The following is a 23,651-nucleotide window of genomic DNA, read 5'->3' as shown; positions in this document are numbered from 1 at the left end:
ATTCTCTCCTGCTTTGAATGCATTATTTTACCCTTCCCTATTCTAAAAAAGAGTTGTCTTTATAGTTAGAAGGTAGGGGAGGAAAGGCAAACAGAGAAACCACTTGTTTTACCCGAGAGTTTCTTAGTTATCAGTCTTGGAAGAAACCAAAGATGTCTAAAACTGAGAGGAGAAAATTGGCTTTTTGCTCAAAGATATCTCACACACAACGTCACTTAATTATAAGAATTTTGAAAGTTTCTGTCATAAAAGGTATTTCAATGATGTAGAGGGTTGAAAGGGTGGTGAAGTTGAGTTAGTGTAGCTACTATACTTTTAAAACAAGTTTCTTTATTGGTTCGGAGATCCACTAATGCTTACCTCAGTTAAGATTAAAGAATGATATATTTGCCATCCACAATTTTAAACTACTCGAGGAGGATAGAGTATTAATAACAACAACCAACCACCCAATTGGTATTATTTTTTACGGGCGGCGTAGGTTAAGCATAATTGAGGGCCAATATTGAATCAATTCTTAGGATGACATGTATTTGAGGACTGTCTCTATATTTAATGTGGGTACTGAAATTACTGTCAGCTAACTTAGGACCAGTCGGGATGCCAGTGATATCTCCTTAAGCCTGTTTTCTTTCACAAAGGGGGAATATACCACCGGTTAAGGGTTAAGTTACTCAGGGTGAATGCTAGCGTCTAAGTTAGAGCTGGTGGTTACGTCCTTGGACCAGGACCCGGACTCGTTGACGGGACTTTGAACCTAAATCCAACCCTATCAACACCCAATCCCTCACTCCTCGCTCACCCTTTCCGACAAAAATAGCGTTGATGTTACGCGACCATTTGCGAGTCTTACCAATTCATACCACGACTAGAATCTTCATAATAGGCCAAAATATTGCAAACGCCATGGTCATCATCATTGTTGTCGTTGGAGGAAAGCCATCCAACATATTTTCTTGTTGCAGAAGGTATGAATTTAGCCGCCATGACGTTGACATTTTAACTACTTTTAACTCTTGCATTTTTTATCCCCAGCAATGCTCCATGAATTAGTAGACAAACAAAAAAAGTGACCATATATTGTAATATTTGTTTTGAAGAGAATTTTCTAGTTCATAGAACCAATTGTACAAAATTTGCATTGTAGAGTAAATTGAATTCCCTAATTAGCTCGGTTTAACATACTTACAGGGAACCCTGTATGAGCAACGAAACACACTCCACTAGGAAAAGTGCAGCCTAATGCAAGGGCCAACAATTGACCGCCCCTACATTACACATGAACTACCGAAGCTCTTTAGGCAGTTGGCAAGATGATAGAGCTCTCAGCTGTGGTTATGCTGCGAAGAATAAAAAAAAAAAGCAGCACAAGAGCTCACGAGGTGTGCGGGCCAAAGTATCCACTAGGAAGCATATTGTTCACTCATTATTTTATAAGCCCGTAAAATACAAATGTAACGGGCAAAAGCATCCACCGTTATCATATTAAACATTATAGAGATATATGTAAACTGTAAATTGTTGTTTTCATCATTTGTGCTGTGGCCTTGAGAAAAAGTTACTACTATTCTGAAGGAGTGGAGAGTAAATTTGGTGACTTCAAGCTCTCGAAGCCTTTCAGACAACTTGAGATTTCTGGCGCTTCGTGCACTGAACAATAGGCTCCTTGACCTGCAAAAAATATACAAGTCCCATTGTATCGGTAAAACAAGTTCGGGGGTTTCAATAGGATTGTTCCATGCAGGTAAGAGCTACAACCAGTTATGGTGAGGAAGTTGAAGCATACCGTGCTCGTCTTTCTGGACCGCTTATCTTGAGAGGATCTGCTGCAGATAACTGTATCTGCCTCGTCAAGGTAATTTGTGTTTCCATTTGCTCTGACGTTCTCCTTTCCTGGAAAAAAACTCTCTCTTGAAGCAACAGGCTGCACAATTACAAAAATAAGTCATCGCTAGTTAGCTATGGAACGGAACTACTTCTGGGATTTGTTGATATGCACAGAGGAGAAACTCCACATCTCAACTAACCTCAGCCCTGCTTGTAGGAGTGTTTCCATGGTCCCATGTCTTTGAGATGGTCTGCTCACACCTAGCTGATCCATTTTGATTCATTTCTGATCTGATCACCATGCGTGTAAGATCTGAACCGATGGAGTGGAGAACACCACATGTTGAGCCATCCTTGTAGTCATTCCCTGATAGTTAAAGAAACATTATATGGTAGCAGTTCCTGGTGTTTAGATGGAGTGTAAATAAAAGAACCAAAACTAGGATTCTAGGAAAAGTTTGAATAGGTACCCATTTTCTGGGATTCTGGACGGTTGGATTTTTTATGTGGTTGATTAGTATCAATGTCCTGCTCAACACAAAAAAGTTAAGAACTTCATATCTAAATCAGAAGCAGCGGTTAAATAATGATCTCAAAAATCACCATAGCATCATTGCCCAAGGCTCTCCTGACTTCCATAAGCTTCGTTTCAGTTAGGCTGGAATGAATAACACGCTTGCCTACAACAACATAGGATGAATGGCAAGTACATCAGCAATAATTTGGTCCTCAAACTATAAACAGAAATAGCTTTTGTTTGAAAACACGCACCTAGCCCTCGGTTTCCTTTGGCCTCAATATACCCGTCTCGGATCATTTTTTCAAGTAACTTGCGAGCAGTACTCTGATTGGCTTCTCCGGCTAGCTTGCTCTGTAGCTTTGAAATTGTCACATATTCCATTGGAAGCACATGATACAAAGCCTGAAATCGGAGAAGTGAAATGAGGACATGCAATGTGGACAAGTTTAAATCTAAGATCGTGCTGATTAATCTTAAGATACAAAGATATTTTCTAAATACTCTTCGCCAATCTTGCTGTTCATACACAAGCAATAAAAATAGAGTTGAACCAAATCATCTCAGTTTTCTCATGCACACAAATTTTCCGGGCTTCAACTGATAGCTGGTCTGTTAGCATAGCTCCAATTCTTAGAGAATGTGTTGATGATTCTAAGTAAAAGTAATTATGTACGTACAGAAAAACACTAAATGCACAGTTCAACACAACATTTAAGTCAAACAGCACACGAATTGCTCAAGACAACATTTAAAGTCAATCAATACAGGAATTGCTTTGATATGGTAAATACCAATCAATGCAGGGTCTTAATAGATCCGAATCTGATACAGAAGAAAGCTCACCTTCATGTACATGCGATCTTCAGCCTGAGGAGCTTTGTCTCCATCAATTTCCTCTTTCACCGCAGTGAACTCATACTCGAAGGCCTGACATGTCACAAAAAGATATGAAGCATGAGCCAAACTTAACAGGTAGCCAAGTAACATAATTTTAACTAGCGAGAAAAATAGAACCTTCTGCTTGATTTTGCTGTATTTATCTGTTCCAATTTTCGATAAAACACCTTCCTTGATGAGTTTGCCCATAATTTCTGAAATCCAATTAAAGAAGAATCAAAACAGACCAGAAAATTGATTGAAAGAAAACCAAAAGACGCAGAAATACCCTTTCCTCTTTTAACTTTAATTAGAAAGTTGAGTTACCTTCAATCAAAACCTGCATTAGCAAAAAAAAATAAACTGTCGGGTCTAAAAATTGAATTCATTTGCCAGTTGCCCTTAAATCTTTTTCCTGCTTTGTTCAAATTGAGAAATTTGAAGGAAAAAAAAGAAAACAGCCCTTACCACTGAGATATCTGGAAAATTAGAGAGAACGTCAGTAACTTCAATGGTATCAAGATGGTGACTTATAATCCAGTCTTTCACCCTGGCCAATTGTTGCTCATCTTCCACTTGGTCCTGTGTATCATCTACACAAACATACAACAGCACATTAGTGAAAGGCAGCCCTAACCCAGTGATGACTCCAATGGCCATGTAAACCCATAAATTACTTCTGAAAAGCAGAGAGGGAAAAGAAGTAAAAACGTTGAAAATCTAATTTAAATATCATTTGCCCAATTTTTCATTTTTTGACTTGAAAATTTCGTATTTGTTTCTCAAGTCCCATTACAAGGTGAAGACAGTTCTAAGGTCTTATATTTGAATTGAAACTTTTACCTTCGTCAACCAGGCCAATGTCTTCCTCTGGACGTTACTTCAATATGACTATACCCACCTTGGACTCCATTGAGTCAAATGAAGCATTTGCCATCTCAGAGTAGAGTTGCTAATCGACAAACTCCCACTCAAGTGAGACAATATGCTTATCTAAACTAATGAAAGCATAAACACGGTAATGCTTGGAAATCTTAATTCATTACATATATTAATCATCGTAAAATCCGACATATCAGATGGTAAGGACTGAGAAATTAATGATGATATTGTGAAAAAACTAGCACGGCCTGCTTATATTAAACCACAGCTTTGAGTGGGAATAAGATAGTATATTTTGAGATATCGTTATTGCTAAATCTAATGTAAGGAGCCAAGCGGATGACAATGGTGAATTGTATTAAGGCAGTCGATCCAAATATCCTAAGAAGTTCAGCCATCTTAGACTTAAATTGAAACTTTTACCTTCATCAACCAGGCCACTGTCTTCCTCTGGACGTTGCTTGTCTGTCAAGATTAGCACTGATTATTTATAGCATCAAAATCACCAAAAACAATTGGTAATAGAATGAATGGAAATGAAACGACGGCCAAAAGGAGTTCATGTAATTACCTACTGGTGCAACTATGTATTGGTCTTCTTGTGATTGGTTAACCTGGAATTTATAACAAGTTTGTAACAGTTGTGTAGATAGCCAGTCATTTAAGGTCACTTAGCTATCATTTCCGTCAACTAAACTCACTGGAACCATAGAGTGACAATTAAAACATAAAATTAAAGAGTATTGCAAATTTACCTCTGTGCCAGATTCAGAATAACCATCCCTTTCTACAGAATCAGCACCTAAGCTCACTTCATCATCCTCCATATCATCATTTTCATCCTCGCATGGATCAAGCACACTCTTCACCTGTACATGTTACCATTCAAACAAAAGTCGGCATCAAATATGAGCCATGGCTTGGAATTTCTGGTCACAGGAAAACACGTAAGTTTGGTCCCTTACCTTGAGTGCTAATACAAAATATTTGCTGTTGACATTGCCAACCTCCATTTGCAAAGGATGCTTAGTCCATGCATTATGGGCTTCTTCTTCTGTGCAGCCCCTGAAGAATGGAGGCTCGTAATCTGCTGGCTGAAAAGTCATACAATTTGTATTAAAACACTCTTTCCTCGTGTGCACATTCATAATTTGGGAGGTGAAAAATATTCTGCAAAGCTCTCTATAAGTCCTTCGTCAAATATTAAATGCCATTTGACAATTTATTAAAACGAATTCACATGCATTGTAAAACTTATAGATGCTAAAGCTGTTTCCACAAATATATCCAATCACCAAAGCAGCAGTGTGTAACAAACAAAATTCAATATGTGGAAGAGAAACCACAATCTCATACATCTCCAATTCCCCATTTAGTAAACTAAGAAATTAGATGAACACGTCGTGAAGGCACAATCCTGGCTCAAGCGTGTTAACTGATTAAAACCAAATCTAAGAATGCAGGTAAAGGCATACCGTCACATCATCATAGTAGAGGAGCTTCATCAATATAGCCCGCTGAAACAGAAAACAGATAATCATCTTTAAGTTAATACACTATTACTGTAGCCAGTCATCGTCTGGGCACTTGCACATTGAAAAAGGTGACCAGCTTGCTACAACTCAGAAAAAACAAATACTTATATATGGTTGATGAAGGATTTTACCTCTTCAGGCATTTTATCCAGAGTTCTCATCAACTGAACCAGTGTTCGGACCATTTTACAAGCAGAACTTCTGCATTTTATAAATGTCCCATCATTTTCTTAAGAACTCATAAGTTTTCACACATTGACGGAAAGAGATTCAGAATTAAGAAGAGATTTCACTTCAATCACCTCATCTGATTGGGAGTAATTTCATTTGTGGAGTTATACTTGAATGTTCCTCCTTGTTTCTTGTTTCCAGTGCGATTGATATTCATTGAAACCTCTTGACTCTCAGAATTAGAATAACTGAAGGAAACTGCAGAAAAAGAGACACCATTGAAATCCCCCAACACTACGTTCAAAGTATAAAAAGAAAAGAAAATACAGTCAATTGAAGAGCATCAACAATCAGTTATTGCATACTTCCCTCCCATTAAAGACTTCCCACATGTACAGTATCATGATTAAAAAAACCTCACTTACATGTGTACTCCTCGATCATCGGGCCCTCTATAGTCCCGCACACACAGAATAGAAGTGTCTTTAGGTATTTTTTCTGTAATGCATCATAGACACCTAAAAAACAAAAAGAAAAGAAGCAATATAGTAAAAACTTTTACAAGATAAAGAAACAAATCAATGAAAAAACAGCGAATAATTTAAAGATAAAAAACAACATGCCTTTCTCCATCCAATCAATCAGTCTACGAGACTCAGCATCCATGGGCATCAACTTCTTAATCTTCATCTCTGCTTAGTGATTTCATAATTTCAGAGAAATTCACCATATCATATTTCATATTTAAAAGCAAAATTAGAAAAGAAAAGGATCTAAGCAGGAGAAGGAGATTACCTAAAGCAGGGACAGACTTATCATTGAAATACTTCTCTGGAAACAAGCCTCTAATGTAACTGATATTGAATATAGCAATACGAAGCAGGTTCCTTGTCTATACCACAACAAATAAAGAAACGAAAACGTCAGATAACATTAGATCAACTTTTCATTAACAAAAACAATTAGCATATAGTACATAAGTGATTTCGAGGCAAATGATCATCAATTACTCAACGCGTCATCAAATAATTGTGAAATCTCATGATGATTTACTGTGTTAAGCCAAAATCGAGCTCAGAGTTTCATCTATGACTCATTTTTGTGAAACATGAAGGTTTTTCTAACATAATCTACTTGATCAGACAGAAAAATAAATCGGCAAGGAGATTTTTCAAATTTTATGCAAACAGCATCTTCAAATAAGAACAAAAAAGCTTCACGAAACTTTCTTTAGACGGGCTAATCACACTAAATACTCATGAATTTAGAAGAATAAACAACAAACAAGTACACTCTACTGAAAATTTGATAAGAAAACAACAGCTCAAAAAGTGAAACTCGCATTGTGAAATCGTTGATATATGTGTACCAGAAGAAGAGAATCTTGCTCGGTGATCTCCGCTTCTTTCACTTTCTGTGCAACAACCTGATCGAACACGAAACGGAAATATTAACCATTCTCGCATTTAAGAACAAAATGAACGATAAAGTGAATTAGAGAAACAAGAACTCTCGATAATGAAAGAATTGAAACAGGGTTTTAAGATTTTTTTTCTTCATTGATCACCATTGTTGTTGAGTTTCTGGAGAAAACTGAGAGAGAGCTAGAGAGGGGGCTTAAGGCGGTTGGTTTTTGAAATTTGAAACCAAGTGAATTAAATGGGAGATGGTGGCGCCAGGGAGAGATTTTATTCTAAGTGTACCCCTTACCGTTTTAAAAAAACAACGGTATGAAATTCAACCGTGGTTGGGGGTAGTGACAACCTGTGGTCAACTCGGTGGCATCAGGCATGCGAACTACGTGAAAGGAGGGACATTTTTTGTTAATTTGTTGAAAATGTAGGGGTAATCTGGTGAGAAGGTATGCCACGTGGCTTTTTAAGACTGGCTATGCATGAAGAGTTGTAACAAGAAATGAAACGGAAAAGCTAAAGTGGACCCCATTTGTAACCGCGAGCGCGTCTGGCGTTTTACGCAGGGGCCTATAGTTACGTACAATTTTACAAGGATTGCAAATATCAGTGCCATGAATCTAACCACCGTTTTATAAATTTTTGAATTTTTCTTATTCATTAATAAATTTAAATATATTTATAATTAAAAAATATTTTAAAAAATAATATCCAACCCAAACTAAATCTACCAAGCTTCAACAAACTATCATGTGTATAAAATTGACTCGTTATCGAATAAGTAAAGTCCCATGTAAAATTTAATTAGTGCTCGCTCATCTAACAATCCACGAAATTTGTTTAACTTGATTACTTAATAAAATTTAATAAATTTAAATGTACCCAGATAAGTCTGTTGCATTTCTTAATCACCATGCAATTGGTATTTTTATCAGGATATTTATTAGACTGTGTTGCACGAGTATCTGTCTTATATATGATCATTGTCATTGCTACTAATGATGGACAATACATGTACTTTAATGAATTAATATACAATCAAATCTTGACATCATCCATCTAGTTGAAAAGCATTGCTAAAGCGTGGCCTGGAGGAACTAATTGGGATTTTTTTGGAGTATGCTTTTAAATTAAACGTGTGTTCAGTGATGCGTTATAAGATATTTTTATAAAATATTTTTTAATTGAAAATATATTAAAATAAATTTATTATATATATATATATGTTGATATTATAAATAAAAAATAAAATAAAAATCATATATAAGTCACGTGGATGTTCAAAACCCAACAAATTGGGCATAGGCACAAATATCTCCATTGCCTCGCTTCTTCTTGAACTTCATTCCCATAAAATGTTTCGCTGTAAATTAATTAAACTCTGGCCCTCCGTGGGTTTAGGTAGTGTAGTGTGTAGAATAAGATGTTTTTTAAAGTGTTTTTATTTGAAAATAAATTAAATATTTTTTTAATATTAGTTATTGAAATAATTAAAAATACTAAAAAAATTTAATTAAAAATTTTTAAAAAAATAAAAATTTTGAAAAAACAGTCCATTGGATCTCCCAAAAGATACCTTAAAATTCAAAGGTTACCAAAATTCAATCATAACAATTGAAGATCAAAACTAAATCATTGAATTTAAATTAAATGGATATGATTTTGAGCGTGGTAAAATGCAACAATCTAATTCATTTTTGTTTTATCTATTTTACCTAATAAAAATTATTAATTTTAAAATAAAGTGAACATGAAATTCAAAAATATGGGAAAGGTTTTATAGTGCTCAATTTATAACTAGTGGCATCCTAAAAGCTATAGCCTGAATTGTTAATTAATATATATGTCATGTTATCCATCCATCCATGTTAGTAAATCTAAAATATCATCTATCCTGTTGTGAAATAATTAAATGGAAACAATTAATTTCCTAAATAACCAAATTAATGTAATTGTTGTTAGATGTCTCTTGAGGTCATTTCTAACTTTATTTTGGCACATTGCCTTATTTATTTAATGTTTCATGCATTATCAACACGAGAAGATTAAAATAAACCTCTTGAGGTGTGGATATAGCGGACCAAAAGAGATTTTGAGTTCGATTATAGTTTTTTTCCATGACTTTTTCTTCATATCAAACTTATTTTATTTTCTCATAGCTTAATTGTATAAGTATAAATATTATTTTTTAAAAGTATATTAATCATCATGATCACCCAATTATTACTATAGAAATGAGAAAAAAATTAAAATAAAATTCATCTCCTACTTATATTGCTAATTTCTTATCTTTTTTAAATGAATCAATTTTAAGGAATCAGTATCTCAGTATAAAACAAGTTGGATTAATCATAGGTTTGAAACTTGCATTGAAAATAAAAATAAAAACATGTTAATTGACAAATTAATTTAAAACTAGCGTTAATGTTAATCCTTATAATAAAATTAATTAATTATATTAATTTGGATTTCTTGGAAAATAATTATTTGATTTAATTTCCTGTAGTAATAGTTGATTAGATAGAAAGTTGGACATAATTAATTATTTTCTGGATTTACTTGCATGGGCTGATGACATAGCATATTAGTTAATGAATAAATTAAGTTATAACTTATAAGATGCCACTATTTATCGTTCTATAACTTGATACCACTCAAATTATAACTAGTATCATTCTATAACTTATAGTTTAAACTATTAATCAATATGACATGTCATCAATATTATATGCTAATCCATAAAATCATTAATTACGATAGCAAAATTAAATTGAAGCACTTACTTTCCTAAAGATCCAAATTAATATAATTATTGTTAGTTTTGTTTTGAAGTCCTTTCTAACTTTATATGTAGCATTGCCTTGTTTTATTTAATGCTTGATAATGATTGTTAGTTTTTTTTTGTAAGTCATTTCTAACTTTATTCGGGCACACTACCTTATTTATTTAATGCCTAATGCATTATCAACATGAGAAAATAAACTTTCAGAGGTGTGGAAATAATAGACCGAAAAGAAATTTTGAGTTTAATTATAAGGTTTGTTTCCCATGACTTTAAAGTGATTATTTATTCGTATTGAATTTATTTTATTTTCTTATAACTAAATTATATAAACATAAATATTATTTTTTTAAACTAAACTAATCATAATGATCGCCCAATTATTATTATAGAAATGAGAAATAAAAAATAAAAAAAAATATCATGTCCTGCTCATATTTCTATTTTTTTAACTTTTCTAAATGAATCGATTCTGATTTACATTATCATGAGAGGGCAATATTTTAATATGCAAAAATTTGAATTAATTATATTTTAGGTTTGAAGCTTTCATTGAAAAAAAAAGGGGTTAGTTGATAAATTCATTTTAAACCAAAATCAATGTTAATCGTTTATCTAAAAAGAAATGATTACATAAATTTGGCTTCTAGAAAAGTAATTGATTTCATTTAATTTCCTGTTTTAGTAGTTGTTCTAAATAAAAAATTGGATATAATTGATGATTTTTTGGATTTGCTAACGTGGCCGGTAACATTATATATTAGTTAATGGTTCAATTTATAACTTATAGGTAGGATTACACGAGTGTTTCATTTATAAAAATGGTTTTTTGAAAATTATTTATAAAAATGTTTCATTTACTATTTATTTTATTAAAGATAATTTATGAAATTATATATTTTTTAAAATTTTATCATTATTTAACTTTTTTATTTATTAGATTTGATTTTCATTCTTTTAATACACTTTTAAAAAACTAAAATATTAATAAATTATTTTTTAATTCATTATTTCTATAATATAACCAAACACTAAAAAATATTCTCAAACTCATTTTCCATGACACTATATAGATTAAAAAATAATTTAATTTTTAGGAAATTACTTTTCTTGGAAATAACTTTTCAAAAAAATTATTTTAATTAACATTTGATTTCCATAAAATTTTTCAAGATATGGTTTTATCATGCATGAACATTTTTACTACAAAGGAGATTTATTTCCGTTCTTATTATTAACATGTCCTATTTTTATTAGATAGGAGATTTATTTCCTCTCTTTTTTAAAGGTAGTCATTTTTTTTTTAGATTTATAAACGACCTTCTCATACTCTCTCTCTCTCTCTCACACACACACACACTACATATTACACCCTTCATGTCATGGCATTCGAGACCTTTTCTTTCGCTGCATTCGTTTCTCTCCTGCTGCTCCTCCTCCCTTACCTATTCCATTCAATTTTGGCCCACGCAGTTGTCCAAAAACAATCACCATTTCACTTTATCAAGCATCTTCAAGGATGTAAAAAAGGTGTGAGGATGAGAGGTATCCATGACCTCAAAAAATACCTCCATCGTTTTGGATACTTGGACCATCGGCATGTTGTTAACAGTACTAAACATGAAGGTGATCATTTTGATGAACACATTGAGACTGCCATCAAAATCTACCAGCTCAATTTCAACTTAAAGCCTACCGGAGTCTTAGACCCTGAAACAGTAGCGCGGGTGGCGATGCCACGATGCGGGGTGCCGGATATCATAGACGGTAAAACCAGAATGAATGCTGCAGGTAGAAACAATATTATTGAGTACGCGTTCTTTAATGGAACACCCAGATGGCCATTATCCAAGAAAGTACTTAACTGGGGACTTCAACCTGGTACCCGAAGAGATGTAATCGACCCTCTTGTAGAATTTGCTTTTCTGTCATGGAGTGGTGCGACACCTTTTGCGTATAATTTCGTCGATGAAAACCTTAGTGTTGCGGACATCAAAGTTGGTTTTACAAGTGAGGGTCAGGGAAATGAAGATTTTGATGGGCCTGGAGGTCAACTGGCTTATGCAAATCCACCACCAATAGGAATTATGTTTTATGATTCTGATGAAAAATGGTCAGATGGTCCAGTCAAGGGAGCCTATGACATGGGATCAGTTGGATTGCACGAACTGGGACATGTTCTAGGGCTTGCCCATACCTCCGTCGAGAATGCTGCCATGTTCCCAATTATCAAAAGTGGAGTAACCAAAGGTTTGGCGGATGATGATATTCAAGGAATGAAAACTTTATATGCCAGTTGAAGAGCATTGGGATATTTTTCTACTGCATGGATATAACTAGACTAGCTACGAATCTCTTGGAAAAGGAAAAAAAAAAAGCAGCAGAGAGGAAATAAAATAAACATATCCCAGAATAATTATATCATCCAAGCACAATCACATTAAATAATAAAAAGTTTATATTTTTTATTCACTGTCCGAAGAATTGACGAAGTTTGATGGTCTCCTCTTCTCTTTCCTTTCCTGCATTCTTTTCTTTCGACATATTTTTCTTTTGAAGAGACACTATTAAACTTTTATTTTTTTCTAATTAATTAATATAATTAATATTAATATGGATTGGGCAAACACATCATTGATAACCCAAATCTTATTGAATTAAATTCAATCTAGAATGTTAAAAAAAAAACCATTTACTATCACTTCTAGTCATTAGCTATCACCATCCAGTTATTAGCCATCTCCACATTTGAAAATTAAATTTTTTTATTTTGAATTTGTGTATAAATAATTAGTTAAGTTTATACTATTATATATTGAAAGATTTGAAAGAAACACTAGGAAAAAAAAAAAGATGTCAATTAAGCTTTTGTTTAATTATAATAATTTTTTGTATTTAAAATAGAAAATATATTTTATCCCACCACCAACAGTAATTTCTCTCACCAACAAATCTGTCTTCTTATTTTTTATCTACATAATCAAGAGAATCATTAGCACATCTCTCTTTCCCTTTTAAATGTTGTCATTCCATTATGAAGAAAGATATTCAGATCTGATGGTTTTTGTTTTAGTAAGAACTTCTCTCAGCATGTCATCGGTGAGTTTATGGTCGGACTGCTATAGCACTGAAGCATCTGACTGAAATCCCATCCCAGAATGCAAGTGCAGAGTCAACCAATAAACTAGACAACAGACAAAAGGATGCAATGCCACCAAATCAATTTCATAACCCCAGGCATGCAAAACATATATCACCGCAAGAGACAAGCAGCAGCGGTGCACTCCGGTGGATACCCAGTAGCTATAACAATGCATGCCAAATCACGAGCGTGACCAGAAAAGTCCTCGAGGTAATTCCACTCAAGATATAAACAGAATTCACGGTGAACGCAATGGCGAAACTATATTCCACTTTGAATATATCGGCATTAAGAAGCTGCTCTGATAACATTCTTTGGCTAGCTGTAAATATGATGATCTCAAAAATACAGGAAACTCTCTCCAAAAAGCTACAGCAAGGATATTCTCTGCAATCAACGCTTTCCTACTGATACTATATAGGTTGCTCAATGGCAAGCCATGTGTGTTTAAACTGAGTCCTTGTGTTGTTTGCTGAGATAAAGCCAGGTTATGGCTAAAAATGCCATTAATCAATTCGCATAGTTTCCTTCCCATCTTTCTCGTATCTCCATCACCACTAGTGCTCTGTTTTTAGCTTCACTTGACAATCTGTCTGTACAGCTTTGAACAAGCTAGCTTTCCATCTGTATCCTTGCATTGACTAACCCTTGAAGTTACCATTCAACCCATCACACCTCTCTCACTACGTCAAGGCTGGTCTCATTGAATACACAATCAAGGTGTTCGACGAATTGACTCTAAGAGATTTTTGTGGCATCGGTTGGAACTGAATTTCTAAGTCATGCATGCCTAAAAAACTAGATTGTGTTTTAAGGAATCACAGAAATAATAGGAACATGCATGCATGTCACAAGTTAGGCTGCTGCTTTCAAACTATATGCATGTATTTTAAGAAGCGAAATTCAGAAACACGAAGCTGGCAATGTCATGTCTCCGTCTGCTTAACGAAAAACACAGCGAGAGTGAAATTGACCTGCTGTTCAATGCGGTAAATTCCCCATGTCAAAGGAGAAACAACAAGATGATGAAGCACCAGAAGAAGAAAAAAATTTGGACCATTTCTCGATTTGTGCGTGTCATCCTTGCGCAGGGGCCATGCTAATCTTCTCTGTATCGTTCCAATTTTATCAGATGTCTCCGAAGAGACAGGATCAGGTCCACTTGCGTTTTGCTTATAGAATGGCTTGTCTTTGCAACTATGCGATGTGGGTTTAGTTCCATTCCAACTATCAACGTCACGCGTTTAGTTTTGCACGTCATCAGTCTTATACACAGATGGGCTTTGTAAGTGCGGGTCATGATAACAGCCTGACTCCTGGAGCCCAAATTTAATCGACTGAAGTCGGTAGTTCAGTACTTGGGGCCATGAAGTCAGTAGTGAAGTCTAATAAATATTCTTAAGTTGCAAGTCTCTCTTCTTTGCCCTTTATTTTTCTTTCACATGCACTGCCTCTTTGAAACTATAATGTAACGGATAATAATCAAAACCAAGTTCCTGTTCCTTGTTTGTGGTTTTCTCTCTCCAAATTTTTGTTAATCTTATCTTTCTACGATCCCTCTCTTCTCTCACTCCCACCTCACAAGTTTTTTTTTTTTTTAAATTGTACATCGGGCTCGTGACTAGAAAAGGACTGCTTACCATGTTTTTCTTTCTCGAATACAACTTCAAAAGAAAAGAAAAAATGTGTCAAAAAAGGTGAACTAGGTGGAGTGTTGTGTTGACAATGATTCAGTACCCATCATGGATGGGATGATTAAGATGTCAAGTGCTATTACAACTCAAAAGCATCATTGCATCATCTGTACCGTAATGAAATTTAATGATAATCCATCAGCATCCCGAGCGTTGAGAAAAAATATGTTTAGAAGTGCTATAATGATTATTTTTTATAATTTTTTTATTTAAAAATATATTAAAATATTATTTTAAAAAATAATTGCTTTTAATAGAGTACATTAAAATAATTTAATAACATTAAAAAATTATTAATTTGAAGAAAAAAATCAATTTTTTTCAAAAATAATTTTAAAATACAAGCTAAAAAAAATACCCAAAGAAATAGAACAGCGATTGTAAATGGCCACCTAATCATAATATGCGGGAATTAAATTCTGTGTGGCCAAATTTACCAGAAGATAGAAGCTGAAAATGATTAGCAGATAATGATCTTGATCGTGGGTTTTTCTGGAAGACTTGCTTCCTCCAGAACTTAACAAAGGACACAAGCTGTTGTTGTTTTCATTTGGCATAGGTTGCTTCTGAAACAAGCTCACCAGGAAAGGTTCGGTTAACTGCTGCTAAATAGAAGTCATGTGTGCCCCTGAACAAGAAACTCCAACTTTATGTCTTAATTATGAGAAATTTTTACCACCTTAAATTTAAATAAGAGTGCAGGAGAGATATAACCCAAAGCTTCAGTGTCACCTACTTCTGCAGTCTTACCTTTTAAGCAAATACACACATCAAAGTTCCCAGCCACAATTCTCTATCTTTTCCATTCCCTCTCGATACTTGGTTGATTTTCAAGTAACTCAAAACAGAATGCTACCAGAGTTTTGTAGTCCAAGAACCTCCCACAGCACTTCCACATTTTAGCAATCCAAATATTTCTGAGCTGCGGCAAGGCAATATCTTAGAGACCGTCAGATGGGTTCGTTCCAAATTGGAATGCGAAGCTCTGCGTTACTAGAAACATCATGTGGGTATCTGCTTCAGGAATTGCAGGCAAGACTACCTCTTGGAAATTAATATAGTAATTTATCCACGAATAACAGCGGTGCTTTTTTCTTTTAAGTTATATAAAAGAGGACAGAATTCATTTTTTGTTCGAAAAATACCCTTATTTAGTTAGCATGCAAGATATTGTTTTTTAAACTCCATGTTCTTTTACATTTGGAGGCATTTTATCATTAACCCGTTTTCTTAAAAACCTTAATCTAACTCCTAAAGCATTTTCATTTACTATCTTTTATCGTATATTTTTTTATTTCGCATTTATTTAATATGGAAGTCAATAATAATAAAAAATATAATTATATTATGTTCCTAATGTCTTGATGTCTTTGTTTATAATAAACATGTCACATTTCCAGTTTAAATAAACAATGATGTGAAACAGATGATCTGGGATGAAGTTGGGAAAGATCAGTTTGAAAGAGAGAAGGTTCTGCATGATTTAGAACAAGAATGTTTGGAGGTTTACCGGAGAAAAGTTGACAATGCAAACATATCAAGAGCTCGCCTGCATCAAGAGCTGGCAGAATCCGAAGCTGAATTCACCCATCTTCTTTTGTCCCTTGGTGAAAGATCACTTCCAGGACGGGTACTTTTTCATCCATCTGCATCCAATTCACTTATTTGAGCATTTAAAATTGCATGTTTATGAGCTAAAAGCACAGTATAATATAGAACACTAGTGCATAGTAAGGATACAAATTGAGAATTTTAAACCATTCAGTGATTAGCAACACACATTTAGCATAAATTACTTGATTGATTACTTGAGTCATTGCCACTCTACATGGTGATGAACCGGCCAGGGATCTCTATTGTTTGTTTATTGAGCAAATTCCATATTGATGATAGCATTGTTGGATGCGCATGATGTTCTCATTGAATTTCATGCGCTGATTATCTTGTTGTCTCTACAGCCAGAAAAAATGTCAGGAACGCTGAAGGAGCAGCTAGATGCAATCACCCCAGCTCTCCGGGAGATGCGTCTGAGAAAAGAACAGAGAATGAATCAATTTAGATCCGTGCAAGGCCAAATTCAAAAAATTTCTGCTGAAATTGCAGGTCAATCAGTATACGATGACTCAATAACAAATGTCATTGTGAATGAGAATGATCTTTCATTAAAGAAACTCGAGGAATATCAGATTGAGCTACAAAGACTGTGCGATGAGAAGGTAAAAGTACCAATTTCACAAATCATCTCATGGAAATTTATACTCTCATGTGGAAAGGGGACTTCACTTATCTTCCTCTTTCACTGAATTGAAGAATGACAGGCTCCAGCTAGTGGACACATACATCGACACAATTCATGATTTGTCCTCAACATTCGGAATGGAATCCTCCATGATCATCACAAAGGTGCATCCAACTTTGACTGAATTGTGTGGAATATCAAAAAATATAAGTGACAGTATTCTGGCGAAACTCAACAGCACAGTGGAATCTCTCAAAGCAGAAAAACAAACGCAGCTTGAGAAGGTAAATATTACTATCAATGTTGTGGTAACTTCTGGCTCCTACTATGCAAACCTCAGTAGCGGAATCTAGCATCTTGTCTACAGAAAAAAATACACATTTGAAATGGCATCGTAGTGTCATGTGGATATAAGTTGGAGATACAACAGATAGCAGTAACCAGAGAAATGAATGATGAAAGCTAACCGATTAGTTTGATTCAATCCTACATATATTAAACAGTTCAAGTGCTCTAAATCACATATAAATAAAACAATACGGGTCATCAAAGTTGTTCCTGCTTCCACCATTTTATTTCCATTGATCTAAGAAACAGTACTAACAATAAAGAACTGGCACTGTATAACTTTTCTGAATTTGACAGCTTCATCAGCTTGGAAAAGCACTAACAAACTTGTGGAATCTAATGGACACACCCTATAAAGATCGTCACTCATTCTCCAATGTCACAGCCTTATTATCTCTCACATCAGCTGAAGTATCAGATCATGGAAGCCTTACTCTAAATATAATCCAGCAGGTTAGTATATGATTAACGGTGAGAAATTATCAGAAACAACTCAGACATAATAGTTTTTTGAAATGTTTCAAGGCTGAAGCTGAAGTCAAGAGACTGGATCAGCTAAAAGCAAGCAAGATGAAAGAGCTTTTCTTCAAGAAAAAGAATGAGTTAGATGAAATATGCAATAAATCACACATGGAGATTCCTTCACAGCCAGGGATGGAAAATATAATTAATCTTATAAACTCAGGTAAGATTGACTGAATTTGTCTTTCCTATCAGTTTCCTGATCTAATTCATGTTTAAACTAGTATCAACCACACTGAATGAAAACCAAAAAAGGGGAGATTGACCATGCCGATCTCCTCATGAGTTTGGATGAGCAGATATCAGCAGCAAAAGAAGAAGCCACTAGCAGGAAGGCTATAATGGAAAAGGTTGAAAGGTGGATGCTAGCACATGATGAAGAGCGTTGGTTAGAAGAATATAGCATGGTTAATATCACCCATTGATCTGCATGATTTGTTGGCTCCTGGCCTTTTTTTTTTTGCATGATGATTCATATTTTCTTCCATGTTATCAGGATGAAAATCGATATTCAGTTCGCAGAGGTGCTCACAAGAATCTGAGACGTGCAGAACGTGCCCGAATAATAGTCAACAAAATCCCAGGTAAGACTAGGAAGTTGGTTGGTTGGTTTGCAAAGAATCCTGAAACAGCAATAGGCATGCTAACATGCCAGATCAAAGCCTCTGCAACCACAAACTAACCAGAAAATGCACCCTGGCCTTCACCATTAAGACTAAGATCCTGGAGCCAAAATAGTCATTTTCAATAGGTAAAGAAGTGAAGGTTCGCATTAGTCAATAAAATGAATACTAACTAGTAATTGAGTCAAGGAGTGGTTGGTGAAGAGACCTGTAGTAAAAAAGTTATTGCAGGATGAAAAGCCTGATTCCATCTTCCAGCCATGTAGACAGCTGACCTTGCGTTTTGAAAATCTTATTGCTTTAATACATGCCAGTGATATTTATGTATAGTGTGAAACTGGTTGCGCAGTTCTAGTGGCATTGCTTATTGCAAAGACTAGGAGTTGGGAAGAGGAAAGAAACAAAATATTCTTGTATGATGGGGTAAGTAATTTATTTGCTTCAGATGTGACTACATATTGGTAAAATATTAATTTTATCAGCATGTATGAACCTACACATATTGTATTCATCAAGTGTAAAAGAAGAATTTCTTGTTCGGCGTTGCAGCATTTCTCCATAAATTGTGAGTTTCCTTGCAAATCAAATAAACATTTGCACGCATTATAATCTAGGTACCTCTGCTGGAAATGCTAGAAGAATATAACATGTCAAGGCAGGAGAGGGAAGAGGAGAAGCAAAGACAAAAGGTTAGTTCATCCAACACTATACAGGCGAAGGTTTTGATATTATCTATACGTTAATAATGTTTCCCCTCTCTTTTCTACAATGTTAATCTTTTTGTTAGCATAAAATAAATACCACGTTCAAGAATGACTTTATTTTCGTTACCTAATGTGTGGTGAGCTGGCCTTTGCATCACAGGAAAAGAAGGTCCCAAGCCATGTAGTAGCTGGGCAAGAAAATGTGGTTGGGTCAAGGCCAGACACCGGCAGTCGACGTCTTTCAAACAGGAGCTTAAATGGAAGCTTGAGCAATGCAAACCCTTTAAACAGAAGGCTTTCACTTTGTCTCCAACAGTTGGGAACCCATAGCATCAATTCTGCAAATCAAGGAATATCTTACATAAAGGAAGGAAGAAAGATGCAAGGACAGAGGATGTTTCCTCGACCTGACCTCACTTCTCATCTTCGAGATGAAGCAGTTTCCGTCGTCTCATCCTTTTCTGGGCCGTTATCTCCCTAAATTCCCATTCAGCTATTCAAATCTTCACACGTAACCACAAAAACCTCACATATCACAAGATATTAAACTAAACATAATAATATTTTTCTTCTTCTGCAGAACAATAATTTACCTATTTACGTCAGAAAATACCCTTATATATCTATCTATGTCCTTCCATTGCACATTTAAGTTATTGTTTACTGTATCGAATAAGTTGATATTTAAAAGTATGTACAGTTATGTTTTGAATTCAAGAAGCTTTGATTCTCCTATTCTACTGGAAGTAATTTGAAACGTAATAATTTTCAGTGAAATTCTAACATAAATTAACAAAATCACTTACGTTATAAAACTTGAATATTTGCCGCCTTGGTGACGAAATGATCGACCCGGCGAGTGCCTACCGGGGTTGGTTTATCTGCCAAGGTAAGAGCACTAGTGTTGTCACTCGCAGACTTCTCCGGTGATTGAATTGGCAGAGGGAGAGATTCTAAGAGGGTGGTGCCTTTTAACAGCGACTCGAACGTGGTCGAGTTTCACAGTCTTTAGCTTCGGCTGTTCTCGATTGCATTTTCAGCTGATTTCTCAGAGAAACAACTCGGTGGTGCTGGAGACAATGAAAAGAGTATCTGGGTTGACCTTGTTGATGTCTTTGTCGAGATTCTCTTGATCCGACCTGTTGGGAATTCAGGTCTGGTTGTTGTTGTTGCTTCTGTCTTGTTCTGAGAAGGTGAATTCTAATGGGAGATGGGAATTGGAAGTGTGTGGATTGTAAAGTTTGAATGTTTGATCGGGGAATTGAAAGAAGCGGGAAGGGAGGGTATTTTATAGGGTTTTGTTTGACGGGAATTTGGGGGCTTTCCTAAAGCTCCATTCCCGTTGGCGGGAAACACTACACTCGCTTGAACGTGAGAGAGACAGATACTCCATACATACATACATACATATATACATACATACATATATATATACATATATAGATATATATATATGAAAACTCCGGACCAAATTTTTTATCCTTTATCCTTGAAATTTTGATCAATGAGCTTTATTTATTTTTAATTAATTCATGTTGACATGATTTTATTTATCTGTATCTATTCCAGTTTGTGTTATTTCTCATTGAATGTTCCAGTGTTGATTACAAGATCAGTTTTATAAAAAACAATGTAATATTATTTTTAAAACTAACATTCAGAGATTAAGAATTGAAATTAAAATCAAAAAACCATGAGTTTATTTTTAAATGACCTGAAATATTTGATTTGATTTCTCGTACTTCGTTTTTTTTCAAATCCAGTTCATTTTCCTACTGAATAAATCTTATTGACACCAAGTTTTTACAATGTTTTTGTTGTCATTCTCGCAATAATCATTTATTTTCTTCCCTTTGGCTATTTTTTAACAACTTTTTGTTTGCTTTCTCTAACTCTAATACTGAAAATTAATAAAATAAATTTTTATATTAGAATAAAATCTGTTATAAATTTATGATGAGTCAAATATTTTCTTTGTATTTTAATTTCAAGTAATTAAACTGAAAGATAATATAATTTAAAAAAAAGTTTGAAAATTAAAAAAAGATGGACGAAAAACTTACTGCCACGTTATACTTGTTTTAGTTTATGTTAATTGAAGAATTTCTATTTATAGTTTTTTTATTATTATTATTATGTATATTCAGATTAACTTATATATATATTGATTAATTTTATAAATTTTAAAATTAATAATTATATAAATTTTTAATGATTTTAAAATTTATGAGATTCAAATTAATAATTTTTAAAAAATAAATTTAGAATATGAAAAATTAAATTACTCTCCCTGATATTTTCTCTCAATTGTCTTTGATATACCTAGATGCCGAGTAATTGTATGGCAAAATAGATTCGATTCTAAATGCGTTTCATGGTTAAGATACCCTGACATGTTCACTTGTCAGGTTATCACTTGTCAGGGTATGTGAGTGTATTTGAAGTATGACCCGTAATACTGTGTATGTGAGTTGGTTATGCGTCGATGTATTTAAGGCATGGCCAATAATACCCTGACGTGTAGTAAAAATTCAAAGTATTTTTTTGATAATGACCAATAACACTATTTTTTTTCCAAAAATCGAGACTAATTAATAATATAGTTTCAAAATATTTTATACTTTTAAAAATTTTATTATCCTTTATTTTATTTTCATGATATAAATTTTTTAAATTCAGTTTTAATAGATAAAAAATGAAATGGCATGTCTACATATATTATTGGCTTATAAAACAAATATATTTGATAATATTATAATTTTAAATCAACATTAAATAAGTAATAAAAACTAAAAGTATGATGAAATATTCCATGATGGTAAAAAAAGTTGTGCTGGTTATTAAAAACTCAAAGACTAAGAAAAATAATTTGTAACAGTTCACAGTGTTTTGTGAAGAAAAATATAGTATTTTCACTATGTGATTTAACTTTTTTATTGGTAAAAAGAAAAAAATTACAAAGCAAAACTATCTACTAGCTTAATATTAAAAAAATATCGATAAAGATAATTTTAAAAAGAAAAAAATATACGAGAGAAAACATTGTAGCAATTAATAATGTTTTGTAAGGAAAAATATAGTGTTTTTCTAATAAAATTAACAAAGATGATTTTAGAAAAAAAACATGAAAAACCATTTAGAGAAATAATGTAGCAATCCACGGTGTTTTGTAATGAAAACTATAATACTTTCTCTATATGATTTAGCTTTATTTTAATTATATTTTTTAACCATCCCGATGTTAAATAAAATTTACAAAGATAATTTTGAAAAAACTCATAAAAAATCACGTGGAAAAACACTACAAAAATTCACAATGTTATAAGAAAAAAAATACAAAACTAAATTTTTAACTGGCTCAATATTAAAACAATAGATAAAGATAATTTTTTAAAAAAACATATAGCCAAAAAAAGGGGAAAAAAACATGTTGAGAGCATTGTAACAACACATGGTGTTTTGTGATGAAAACTACAATACTTTTCCCACATAATTTAGCTTTATTTGTAATTACTTATAATTCTAATTCTCAACCAACTTAATATTAAGAAAATAAAATTAAAAATGATAATTTAAAAAAACCATAAGAAAAAAACCATGTGAAAATATACTGTAGCAATTAATAATGTTTTGTGAGAAAATCTATAATGTTTTTCCTATATTATTAAGCTTTATTATAAATTTAAATTATAACTAGTTTAATATTTAAAAAATAAAATTTAAAAAAATAATTTAAAAAATACCATGAAAAAATAAAGAACAAAAGAAACAGGAAAAAAACCACGAGTAAAAACATTAGCAGTTCATAGTGTTTTGTGAGGAAAGTTACAATATTTTTCCCACATGATATAGCCTTATTTATATTTACTTGTAATTGTAATTCTTAACTAGTTCGATATTTTAAAAATAAAAATTGATAAATATAATTTTTTAAAAAATATAAAAAACAAAAAAAATATATAGAAAAAAACACTACAACGATCTACAGTAATCTGTAAGGAAAGCTAAAGTGTTTTCCCAACATATTATAACTACAATTCTTAATCGGCTTAATATTAAAAAATATAATTTTTTAAAAATAAAAAAAAAAACATGTAAAAATTACTATAGAAATCAACAATGTTTTAAAAAAAAACTACAAAAAAAATTCTCTATCAGCTCAATATTAAAAAAATAAAATCAACAAATATAATTTTAAAAAATAAAAAAATAAAATAGAAAAATCATGTAGAAAAACACCGCAGCAATCCACCGTGTTTAAAAAAAATTATAAAGCTAAATTTTTAACTTGCTCAATATTAAAAAAATAAAATTAACATAGATAATTTAAAAAAAAAGAAAAAGAAAAAAAGGGAAAGTAATGTAGGGAAAACA

The 23,651-nt window shown here is 33.2% G+C and overlaps 3 protein-coding genes and 2 long non-coding RNA genes across 6 annotated transcripts; 2 read left to right on the top strand and 3 right to left on the bottom strand.

Annotated features, from left to right (window-relative positions):
• Positions 1–1,379: 1,379 nt before the first annotated feature.
• LOC105122997 (HORMA domain-containing protein 1-like) lies at positions 1,380–7,468 on the bottom strand. 2 transcript variants are annotated; one of them, XM_011022426.1, is made up of 22 exons: positions 7,379–7,468; positions 7,181–7,237; positions 6,607–6,703; positions 6,435–6,503; positions 6,237–6,329; positions 5,943–6,069; positions 5,772–5,841; positions 5,581–5,622; positions 5,071–5,199; positions 4,861–4,974; positions 4,677–4,719; positions 4,529–4,570; positions 3,692–3,816; positions 3,551–3,563; positions 3,362–3,438; positions 3,191–3,274; positions 2,599–2,749; positions 2,431–2,507; positions 2,298–2,358; positions 2,028–2,194; positions 1,787–1,924; positions 1,380–1,671 (listed from the first exon to the last, which is right to left on the bottom strand). In XM_011022426.1, the coding sequence occupies exons 1-22, from the start codon at positions 7,379–7,381 to the stop codon at positions 1,618–1,620; spliced, it is 1,833 nt and encodes a 610-aa protein (XP_011020728.1). In that variant the 5' UTR covers positions 7,382–7,468; the 3' UTR covers positions 1,380–1,617. The 2 variants fall into 2 exon arrangements, with proteins under 2 accessions (XP_011020728.1, XP_011020729.1); XM_011022427.1 differs by having other exon boundaries at positions 2,298–2,355.
• Positions 7,469–11,543: 4,075 nt separating this feature from the next.
• On the top strand, positions 11,544–12,305 carry LOC105123171 (metalloendoproteinase 1-like). Its single transcript, XM_011022680.1, has one exon. It carries the CDS (start codon positions 11,544–11,546, stop codon positions 12,303–12,305), a length of 762 nt encoding a protein of 253 aa, XP_011020982.1.
• A 3,140-nt stretch (positions 12,306–15,445) lies between these two features.
• LOC105122999 (65-kDa microtubule-associated protein 8-like) lies at positions 15,446–20,017 on the top strand. Its single transcript, XM_011022428.1, has 11 exons — positions 15,446–15,873; positions 16,268–16,471; positions 16,800–17,057; positions 17,152–17,364; positions 17,726–17,881; positions 17,954–18,113; positions 18,206–18,357; positions 18,447–18,534; positions 18,923–18,996; positions 19,188–19,262; positions 19,438–20,017. Exons 1-11 carry the CDS (start codon positions 15,796–15,798, stop codon positions 19,756–19,758), a joined length of 1,779 nt encoding a protein of 592 aa, XP_011020730.1. The 5' UTR covers positions 15,446–15,795; the 3' UTR covers positions 19,759–20,017.
• Positions 16,491–19,493, bottom strand: LOC105122998 (uncharacterized). Its single transcript, XR_841786.1, has 2 exons — positions 19,405–19,493; positions 16,491–16,868 (listed from the first exon to the last, which is right to left on the bottom strand). It is a non-coding gene; the product is annotated as an uncharacterized LOC105122998 (long non-coding RNA).
• On the bottom strand, positions 19,524–20,653 carry LOC105123000 (uncharacterized). Its single transcript, XR_841787.1, has 3 exons — positions 20,084–20,653; positions 19,690–19,754; positions 19,524–19,615 (listed from the first exon to the last, which is right to left on the bottom strand). It is a non-coding gene; the product is annotated as an uncharacterized LOC105123000 (long non-coding RNA).
• Positions 20,654–23,651: the final 2,998 nt, after the last annotated feature.

This window comes from Populus euphratica, unplaced genomic scaffold (assembly GCF_000495115.2).
Source record: "Populus euphratica unplaced genomic scaffold, PopEup_1.0 scaffold8.1, whole genome shotgun sequence".
NCBI lineage: Eukaryota > Viridiplantae > Streptophyta > Magnoliopsida > Malpighiales > Salicaceae > Populus > Populus euphratica.
This window is presented reverse-complemented; position numbering and strand designations above follow the sequence as displayed.

Bases quoted from the DNA above. Each gene is read 5' to 3' on its own strand.
- LOC105122999 (XM_011022428.1), top strand. From the start codon at position 15,796: ATGGGTTCGTTCCAAATTGGAATGCGAAGCTCTGCGTTACTAGAAACA. The intron at 16,472-16,799 runs GTACTTTTTCAT...TTGTCTCTACAG, and splicing joins AAAGATCACTTCCAGGACGG to CCAGAAAAAATGTCAGGAAC. The intron at 17,058-17,151 runs GTAAAAGTACCA...ACTGAATTGAAG, and splicing joins AAAGACTGTGCGATGAGAAG to AATGACAGGCTCCAGCTAGT.
- LOC105122997 (XM_011022426.1), bottom strand. The intron at 2,750-3,190 runs GTGAGCTTTCTT...CTCCGATTTCAG, and splicing joins AAGATCGCATGTACATGAAG to GCTTTGTATCATGTGCTTCC. The intron at 1,925-2,027 runs GTTAGTTGAGAT...GTAATTGTGCAG, and splicing joins CTCCTACAAGCAGGGCTGAG to CCTGTTGCTTCAAGAGAGAG.
- LOC105123171 (XM_011022680.1), top strand. From the start codon at position 11,544: ATGAGAGGTATCCATGACCTCAAAAAATACCTCCATCGTTTTGGATAC.